This window comes from Callithrix jacchus, chromosome 21, assembly GCF_049354715.1.
Source record: "Callithrix jacchus isolate 240 chromosome 21, calJac240_pri, whole genome shotgun sequence".
Classification (NCBI taxonomy): domain Eukaryota; kingdom Metazoa; phylum Chordata; class Mammalia; order Primates; family Cebidae; genus Callithrix; species Callithrix jacchus.
In genome coordinates this window covers 36,855,500-36,866,542 of record NC_133522.1, presented here as the reverse complement: position 1 = coordinate 36,866,542, position 11,043 = coordinate 36,855,500, and the positions used below count along the sequence as shown (strand labels likewise).

Genomic DNA, 11,043 nt, shown 5'->3' with positions numbered 1-11,043 from the left:
AACTGCATGGAGAAGAAGGAAATGGAAAACTTTTTTTTTCCAGAGATAAGTAGAGGATTTCAGAGAGTGGAGGTAGCACGTGGACATACCCAATTGCCTGTCCAAAATCCCTGAAGAGATTTTGAAGTATTTGTGATTAAAAAACCCAAAAGTGTTAGGAAAGGATAAGAATAAATGATAGTGTTATCAAGAGCAGTGAATAGAACTTCTGATTTAATAGATGACTCCCAAGGTCTTACAAGAGCAGAATGGTAAACATACATTTATAGGTCAAACTGGTGACGTGTTATGTCATAACCATGAGTGAAATTATGGCAAATAAAATTATGGTTGTATAAACTTGCATATTTGGAACTTGTATGTTTTCTTTTCGGGGATGAAAATATTCCTAGGGAAGCTATAAGCAAATTATGAATTCCTAAGGAAGTAGATGTACACAGATGGAGGTCATTTTAGGCAAATGATTGTGAAATGAGCAGATAGAGTCATGTGAGGATGACCCATGCATTCCTGGAAGTATATAAAGGTCTTGGAAGAGTGGAAGACACTCACACTTCAGACATATCCTCCTACAGCTCCGCGGAAATCTCACCTCCTGACATCATGTGTTGCAAGTACTACGGAAACTCCTGTGGGGGCTGTGGCTACAGCTCTGGCTGGGGTTCTGGCTGTGGATATGGTTGTGGCTCTGGCTATGGCTGTGGGTATGGCTCTGGCTGTGGCTATGGCTGTAGATATGGCTCTGGATATGGAACAGGCTGTGGCTATGGCTCTGGCTGTGGATATGGCTGTGGATATGGAACAGGCTGTGGATATGGCTCTGGCTGTGGATATGGATGTGGATACGGCTCTGGCTGCTGTGGCTACCGACCATTTTGCTACAGAAGATGCTATTCCTCTTGCTGCTAATCATCTCTACGGATCATCCTTACGTTTGCAGTGACCATTCCAAGAGCAAGTTCAGTTTAAATTTTCCCTATCCACTATCTTCACATCTAAGTAAAGATTGACTGTGGTCCATCGACTACCTGAATGCATATAAGAGAAGCTGTTTGCAGTGGATGGAGACTGAGTAGTGACATCACATCACTGAAGAGAGGAGATCTATTCTGATTAATTTTGAAATGTAAATTCAGACATCTTTTTTCCATCATTCTGCCATGGCTATTTGCAGAAGCACAAGAGGACTGTATAATTGGAAGTATTAGAATGGAACAAAAATGGAATTTTCTGAATAAAAGTCCTTATTCACTAAAAAGTCTCATCTCCTTAATGTCAGATTCATCATTTATTGAAGGGTTTGTGGCTTCCTCAAAAGGTGAGGGACAATGTTATCTTATTAGTTGAATCCAAATGCTGATGTTTAACATATTTCTTAATTCCTTGTATGTAAATTATTTATATTTGTATTTAAATATAAACACAAATATCACAGTCAAAATTTCAAATAATGAATAAAAAAGATTAGAATTAGAACATGTGAACACAGGGAGGGGAGCATCACACACTGCAGTCAGTAGTGGGGGGGGAGGGTCAGTGGGGTGGGAGGGTGTAAAGGAATAATGAGGGGAGAAATACCAGATATAGGTGATGGGGGGATGAAGGCAGCAAACCACCTTGCCATGTATGTACCTATGCAGCAATCGAATATGATCTGCACATGTACCTCAGAACCTAAAGTACAATAATAATAATAATATTAAAAGGTTACAATAGAATGAAGAAAGAGACAGGGAATCTACGAACTGATTTCGTTTTGTCAGTCTCTGAAGAAAGTTGGCCATTCTATGATATATTTTAAATCTAAGTAAATTTTTTCGTATATCTTTTTAAAACTTTCTTCCCTCAGCAAGATTGCATTAAGACATTGATTTCTGATACTATACGTGCATTTAAATGGCTACTTCTTATTGCTATATGGTACTTCATGTAGCTCATACACAAGATTTTGCCTTTTTACTATCTCAGTGATACATACACAACCACACCCAGCACGGCTTCAGCACAACATTGCTGTAATGAACACACTTCCCCTATGGGTTTCTGAAAGAGTCAATCCCGGAATCTGAATAGTTGATACAAGTTGCATGTTTATCTTTAATTTTTCTAAGTTTTCCCCTGTTAGCCTCCAGAACGTCTGCACCAGCCTAAACCCTCAAATTGCACTTCCCTGTTCTTACATGTTTGAATACTTGTTTTGTCTAATTTTCTCATATTGCTTGTTTGCACAGTAAAAATATTATCTTGCTGTTGTAATTTATTCATCTTTGATTACTAAAGCATTTGAACAATTATATTTCTTCCAATATATATTAATCTTCATGGTTTCTCTTTCATATCCCTTTCTCCATTTTAAAAATGGATTTTTTTTTGCTTTTTTGGAGTGATTTATAGGAATTTATTACATATTCTTGATAAATTCCCATGTCATTTTTAGGCACTGGAAAAACCTTGTAAACTGTCATTTGTTTATTTTTGCTAATAGTGTGCACAATTGCACAAAGATTAACTGTCATTTCTGATTTTGTAGTTTTCTGTCAAAAATATTCTACATTTTCACATAATTTTAAAGTTTCACATTTTGCTTTCAGATTATTAACCCACCTGGAGTCCACCTTTATATATGTCGGTCCAGTTTCATTTTACAGTATGCTGAGCTGGGTTCTCCAGTACCACCTACTACACAGCCCACTGACACTGCTTAGCGTGGCTACCTTTAGTCTATGTTGTTATGAACTATACACGAGTTCAGCGCTGAAGCTTGCAGCATCCTTATTTTACATTTATGTTTCTTAGCATTTTTCAAAGGTTTTGTGTGTGGGGTTCTGTGTGACAGAGAATTCGGTTTATTCTGCTTTGTTTTTCCACTGATGACAACTGCATTTGATAGCCAGACTTTAAAGACATCAATTTTACTATATAAAACATTTTTCTAATCGGTAAAGCAGTATGAAGATGGAATTAACTGTCTTGTTGGCATCCTTGTTGTGAAGGAATTGAAAGATTTGGATCTCCACATACTAGAAAATTCCAAGTAAATTTGCACTCAGAACATAAACTTAATTAATTGATTCATATCATTCACTTCTACTTTGAAATACTGTGACTCTATATGTGAAGAACCATTGGAGGTTAACTGTAAGTAACCTGGATAATAACAATATGGCTTTTAAAGTGAAAAAATAATGATCATTTTATTACAGAGTTAGAATAAAGAATGTCAGGTTTCAAGTAAGCTTTGAGGTATCCAATCTGCTGTTAGTGCCAGTATTAATGGATTTCCAGGAACAATGATTTCCAGAGCAAGAGAAAGAAAGTCACCAAATTCAGGAAGGCAACGAAACACACTGCCAAGTGTGTACCTATGCAACTATTTTGCATGTTCTGCACAGGTACCCCAAAACCTAAAATGCAATAAAAAGAAAAAAAAAGACACCAGATTCATAACTTCTAGGCAGAGAAACTCATTAGAGTGGTCAGATATTATTGCAATAATGTGCAATAATGTGCAGGATCTATTTCAGTTATTGAAAAGATATCAGGAACTACTCACTGTGAAATTCGTATACCACTAGAAAGAAATATCTAATTACAAAGAAGGACAGCAAGAGAGGAGCAAAGGAATAAAATGATTCATTAAAACATCCAGATAATGGGAAAATTCTGATGGCAATTCTTTAGGTATCAGGGATTGTGTTGAAAGAAAATAAATTTCTCAGTTAAAAGAAAATGTGGTTGAATATGTATATATATATATGACTCAACTAGAGGTTATTTACATTTACAGACACACACAGATTGAAAGTGCAGGGATGGAAAAAGGTATTGCACACAGAAATTGAATTCAAAAAGACCAGATGTAGATATATTTATGTCAGGTAAAATAGATTTCACATGAAAACTAAAACAAGACAAATCATGTCATTATACAATAATACATGGATTAATCCATTAAAATGATATAACAATTATACATACATGTGCACCTGACATCAGAGCAGCTAAATATATATTAATTTATCTAAACAGAGAGAGACACATATACAAAGAGAAAGAGAGAGAGAGAGAGAGAGAGAGAGAGAGAAAGATAGAGAGAGAGAGAGAAAGATAGAGAGAGAGAAAGAGAAAGATAGATATATAGAGAGAGTATAATAATAGTAGAGGATGCAGAGGACAGCAATACCCAACCTGTAGCAATGGACAGATCATCCATACAGAAAATAGATAGGTAACTGTTAGATATGAACTAGACATTAGGCAAATGGTCCTAACAAACATAAAAAGAACATTTCATCCAACAGCAGCAGAAGACAATTCTTCTCTAAGCATGGGAAACGTTTTCGAAGACACATCACATAACAGGCTACAAATAGTCTTAACTTATTAAAGAAGATTGTGATCTTACCAAGTATCATTTTCAGTCACAATGATATGAAATCACAAATGAAAAGTTGGATAAATTTAGGAAAATTGGAAAATATATAGAAACTAAAAATATCATTCTAAAAATGAGAAAAATTAAAAGTATTTTGAAACAAATGAAAATAAAATCACAACATATCAATATTTTGGAATGCAGCAGAAGGCAGAACTAAGACGGAATTTTGTAGCAATAAATGACCCCATTAACTAAGAGAAATCTCAAGGAAAGGAAACAAAGAAATGAACAAACAAACAACAAAAAACCTAGCTTTACACCTCAGGAACAAAAAGAACAAATAAAGTCCAAAATTCATGGAAGAAATAAATGAGTACATAAAAACAATCACAGCAGAAATAAAAAAAAAACTAGAAATCAGTAGAAAAAATAAATAAAACTAAGCGTTTGTTTTTGAAAAGCTTACAAGATTAATAAATTGTTAGCTGGACTAAGAAGAAAAAAGAAAATTCAAGTAAACAAAATCAGAAATGAAAGAATGATCATAATCGACACTACATAAATATAAATAATTGTGGAGGTAACTAAGTGTAATTATATTCCAGCAAATTGGATAACTTAGAAAAAATGGATAACTTTATCAATATGTACAACTACTCAAAGTAAATTTTGAAGATATAAACAACATGAACATGCCAACTACAAGTAAGGAGATTGAATTAGTGATAAAATGACCATCATAGGAATGCCCACGAATTAATGACTTCAATATTGAATCCTACCAAACATTTTAGAATGAATATCATCTTTTCAAACTCCTCCATAAAGCTGAAGATGAGGATATATATTGATATTTATTTTGTGAGGCCAGCATTGCCCTGATACTAAAGCCAGAGAACACTATAATAAAGAGAATTATAGGCCAGTATTCCTGACAAACATAGGTGCTACAATTCTCAACAAAACATGAGCAAACTGAAATAAGCAGCACATTAAAACATTCATTTATCATGGTCATTTATTTCTGAAATGCAAGAATCTTGAACATACCCAAATCAATAAACACGATATACCACTTTAATGGAGTAAGGAACGAAAACCATATGATCATCTGAATGATGCAGAAAAAGCATTCAAAAATATTTAACATCCTCTTGTAATTAAAAAATCTCAAAAATTGAGATGTAGGGGAAAAGTGCCTCAACACAATGGAGGCCATATTCAGTAAGCCCATAGTTAACAAAACACTCAGCAGTAAAAAACTGAAAGCTTTTCCTGTAAGATCAAGAATAAGAAAAAGATGCCCACTTATGATACTGAACACGGTGTTAATGTTATGTAAGTAGTTGTATTGATTTTGTTATTTTTATTGTTGATTTAGATTTTTTTAACCAAATAATTCTGATCTATAGTTTATCAAATCTAGAGCTTATTGAAACATGGGTGTAGAACTCATGACTACAGAAAGCATGTATATACAATATACATGTTTACAGAATACAGAACATGAATACAGAAAATATGTGTATACAATATATATACCACATATAATTATAACATAGTTACAGCAACATGAAAGTAACTCTTAAAATTTTAGGATAAAATAGGTGTAAATGTAAGTACATGCAGAAATTTGAAAAGTTATTATTTGGGAGTGTTTATATTTGGATAAAGGGTATGAAAAAAAAGAGAAAGTATTGTCTCCACTATATGCCAGGATCCCTGCTACCTCCCTTATGTTTCATATATGCCTCGACACATTGTTAAAGTCCATATGGTTAGTTTTAATTCCATGTGGTAGTTGCAGAAACTGAGGTTCATACAGGTTGATGGTATTTTTCATGGATATATAATCAGTGAGTGGATCAGTGAGGAAATTACTCAATCTGTTTTCTAGGGAAAGCTATTTCTACTACAGGGCTTCTGGAATGTGGAGGAGAGACTATAATTGTTATCAATTTATGGACCCTCAGCATCAAATTCATTCTTCAGTACGTGCTCTGTGCTGATAGATGGGCTTTCTGCACTGTGAGCATGCTTCAAGCTTTCTCAGGAGAGGATGCAGCAGGGACATTACAGGAGGAAGCAGGGCTCCTGCATTCTCTGGTGTGGCACAGGAGGGATGAGAAGGTATTAGCAGTGTGAGTTAAGGCTATCTGGTGAGACTCCATCACACTTTTAGGTCCAGAATATGCTGGATCCTTAAGGACCTTGAGCTTCAGCCTGGCAGTAATCTTTATGTGACCCTGTTTACATGAAAACTAGCACCTTGAAGACAGTTTACTCATGAATCCCTGCAGGGCTCCTACCCACACACTCAGATTCTCTACATAGGCTACTCATCAATGCTACTTTCCATAGTCTGCCCACAGCCCAGGGCTTCTCAGACCCTCTGCAAGCCTGTATCTCCAGATGTGCATTATTTGCTTACAATGTGCTCCAGAGGGTTGCCTCTTGTTTTCCAGTGAATGCAGACAATATTTATCTATTTAATTATAATTTTAAATGTATTTATTTTATGAGTTTGAGTAATATATAATTGATGTAAAACTGTACCTATTTAATAGATATAATTTCTTGAGTTTGAACATACGCATATCCCTATGAAACTATCTCCCCAATGAAGGTAATAAAGACATCAGGCAAAGAGTAAGAATGAATAGAAAATTGTACAGAAAGGCCAACTATCGTTAATGTCATAATGTAAGATATACAACAAAAATATTATGAGTAAATATCATTGATATTTTGTTTGGAAAAGAAAATCGATTCTAAAATCAGGAAACCACTGTGAGTAATTTAATTAAGCTAATAAAAAAAGGTGATGAGCTTGCATACTTAGGATTTTTGTGGTAGTGTTTAAAATCTGTTTTTAGTAATTTTGAAATAAACAGTGTATTACTCTCTATTATAATCACCGTTTTGTGTAATAAATCACTGAAGTTAATTCTTCTTACCTAACTGAAATTTTGGACCCTTTGATCAACAGCTCTCCATTCCCCACCCACTCCACCTGTCTGGTGTACGACTTACTGATCGATTACATTTTAGTAGGAAGCACTGATGTACAACACAGACATCAGAGAAGCCCGATTGTTGTTGACATTCAATTATTAAATTCGTTCGTTAAACACAAACAAACCTGAGTTTAAGAACTGAATTTAACAATTGAACACCAACGACAAAGATGTTGTGAACCAAGGAAATTCCCTCATTTTAAATGGAAACTCAGAAGTTTGTACTATAAATTTTAAATGATACATCTTACATAACTGACCTGTCAGAAGTTTAACAAAAATTTTTCCTTCAAGGAAAGAAGAGAAGGTCATAGACACTTAGAAAAGGGGGAAAGGTCAAACTTTTCTTCAGAGAGAAGAGGAGGGTTTCAAGGTGCAGAGGGAGCATGCAGAAATCCTGAATTCCTTGTCCAAAAACCATGATTAGTAATTTTCAGTAGCTATGATAAAAAGAAAGAACACTGTGGTATTAGGAAAAAATAAGAGGAAATGATGATGATGATGATGATAATGATGATAATGGTGTTAAGAGCATTGAGTAGAACTCCATATTTAATAGATGATTTCCAAGACCTTACAAGAGTAGAATGATAAACAGACATTTATAGGCCAAACTTATTTTTGTGTCGTGCAATGTCATGGTCATGACATGAAACTATGGAAAATAAAATTACGGTTGTATGAGTGAGTGTGTTTAAAACTTGTGTTTCTTTTCCTTTCAGGCATAAAAATATTCCTAGGGAAGCTATAAGCAAATTATGAATTCCAAAGAAAGTAGATGTACACAGAACGAGGTCATTTTAGGCAAATGATTGTGAAATGAGCAAATAGAGCCCATGTGAGGATGACCCATGCATTCCTGGAAGTATATAAAGGTCTTGGAAGAGCAGAAGACACTCACACTTCAGAGACGTCCTCCTAGACCTTCACTGAAATCTCACCTCCTGACACCATGTGTTGCAACTACTACGGAAACTCCTGTGGGGGCTGTGGCTACAGCTCTGGCTGGGGTTCTGGCTGTGGATATGGTTGTGGCTCTGGCTATGGCTGTGGGTATGGCTGTGGATATGGAACAGGCTGTGGCTATGGCTCTGGCTGTGGATATGGCTGTGGATATGGAACAGGCTGTGGCTATGGCTCTGGCTGTGGATATGGATGTGGATACAGCTCTGGCTGCTGTGGCTACCGACCATTTTGCTACAGAAGATGCTATTCCTCTTGCTGCTAATCATCTCTACGAATTATCCTTACGTTTGCAGTGACCATTCCAAGAGCAAGTTCATTTTAAATTTTTCCTATCCACTATCTTCACATCTAAGTAAAGATTGACTGTGGTCCATTGACTACCTGAATGCATATAAGAGAAGCTGTTTGCAGTGGATGGAGACTGAGTAGTGACATCACATCACTGAAGAGAGGAGATCTATTCTGATCAATTTTCTAATGTAAATTCAGACATCTTTTTTTCCATCATTCTGCCATGGCTATTTGCAGAAGCACAAGAGGACTGTATAATTGAAATATATTAAAATGGTACAAAGATAGAATTTTCTGAATAAAAGTCCTTATTCACTATGAAGTCTCATCTCCTTAATGTCAGAATCAGCATTAATTGGAGCGTTTGTGGCTTCCTCAAAAGTTGGGTAACAATGTTATCTTATTAGTTGATTCCAAATACTGATGTTTAACATATTTCTTAATTCCTTGTATGTAAATTATTTATATTTGTATTTAAATATAAACACAAATATCACACTCAAAATTTCAAATAATGAATAAAAAAGATTAGAATTAGAACATGTGAACACAGGGAGGGGAGCATCACACACTGCAGTCAGTACTGGGGGGTTAGGGAGGTACAGTGGGGTGGGAGGGTGGGGAGGGATAATAAGGGGAGAAATACCACATATAGGTGATGGGGGATGAAGGCAACAAACCACCTTGCCATGTGTGTACCTATGCAGCAATCGAATATGATCTGCACATGTACCTCAGAACCTAAAGTACAATAATAATAATATTAAAAAGATTAGAATAGAATGAAGAAAGAGACAGGGAATCTAGTAATTGATTTCGTTTTGTTAGTGTCTGAAGAAAGTTGTGCATTCTATGATATATTTTAAATCTAAGTAAATTTTTTAGTTTATCGTTTTAAAACTTTCTTCCCTCAGCACGATTGCATTGAAACATTGATATCTGATACTATATGTGCATTTAAATGGCTACTTCTTATTGCTATATGGTACTTCATGTAGCTCATACACAAGATTTTGCCTTTTTACTATCTCAGTGATACATACACAACCACACCCAGCACTGCTTCAGCACAACATTGCTGTAATGAACACACTTCCCCTATGGGATTCTGAAAGAGTCAATCCCGGAATCTGAATAGTTGATACAAGTTGCATGTTTATCTTTAATTTTTCTAAGTTTTCCCCTGTTAGTCTCCAGAACGTCTGCACCAGCCTAAACCCTCAAATTGCACTTCTCTGTTCTTACTTATGTTTGAATACTTGTTTTGTCTAATTTTCTCATATTGCTTGTTTGCACGGTATAAATATTATCTTGCTGTTTTAATTTATACATCTGTGATTACTAAAGCATGTGAGCAATTTTATTTCTTTCAATATATATTAATCTTCATGGTTTCTCTTTCATATCCCTTTCTCCATTTTAAAAATGGATTTTTTTGCCTTCTTTTTAGTGATTTGTAGGAATTTATTACATATTCTTGATAAATTCCCATGTCATTTTTAGGCATTGGAAAAACCTTGTAAACTGTCATTTGTTTATTTTTGCTAAAAGTGTGTACAATTGCACAAAGATTAACTGTGATTTCTGATTTTGTAGTTTTCTGTCAAAAATATTCTACATTTTCACACAATTTTAAAGTTGCACATTTTGCTTTCAGATTATTAACCCACCTGGAGTCCACCTTTATATATGTCGGTCCAGTTTCATTTTACACTATGCTGAGCTGGGTTCTCCAGTACCACCTACTAAACAGCCCACTGCCACTGATTAGCGTGGCTACCTTTAGTCTATGTTGTTATGAGCTATACACGCGTTCAGCGCTGAAGTTTGTAGCATCCTTATTTTATATTTATGTTTCTTAGCATTTTTCAAAGTTTTTTTGTGTGGGTTCTGTGTGACAGAGAATTCGGTTTATTCTGCTTTGTTTTTCCAGTGATGAAAACTAAATCTGATAGCCGGACTTTAAAGGCATACATTTTACCATGTAAGACATTTTTCTAATGGCTAAAGCAGTACGAAGATGAAATAAACTGTCTTGTTGGCATCCTTGTCATGAAGGAATTGAAAAATTTGGATCTCCATATGCTAGAAAATTCCAAGCAAATTTGCAATCAGAACATAGACTTAAATAATTGATCCATATCTTTCACTTGTACTTTGAAATACTGTGACTCTAGAAGCGAAGAAAATTGAAGGTTACCTGTAGGTAACCTGGATAACAACAATATGGCCTTTAAAGTGAAAGAATAATGATCATTTTATTACAGAGTTAGAATAAAGAGTGTCAGGTTTCAGGTAAGCTTTGAAGTATCCAATCTGCTGTTAGTGCCAGTATTAATGGATTTCCGGGAACAATGATTTCCAGAGGAAGAGAAAGAAAGACACCAGATT

General features: G+C 35.1%; 1 protein-coding gene across 1 annotated transcript; it reads left to right on the top strand.

Annotated features, from left to right (window-relative positions):
- Nucleotides 1-8,290: 8,290 nt before the first annotated feature.
- Nucleotides 8,291-8,897, top strand: LOC118149861 (keratin-associated protein 21-2-like). The gene has a single exon (XM_035282793.3). The coding sequence runs from the start codon at nt 8,348-8,350 to the stop codon at nt 8,621-8,623; it is 276 nt and encodes a 91-aa protein (XP_035138684.1). The 5' UTR covers nt 8,291-8,347; the 3' UTR covers nt 8,624-8,897.
- Nucleotides 8,898-11,043: the final 2,146 nt, after the last annotated feature.

Coding starts and splice junctions, on each gene's coding strand:
- LOC118149861 (XM_035282793.3), top strand. CDS start 8,348: ATGTGTTGCAACTACTACGGAAACTCCTGTGGGGGCTGTGGCTACAGC.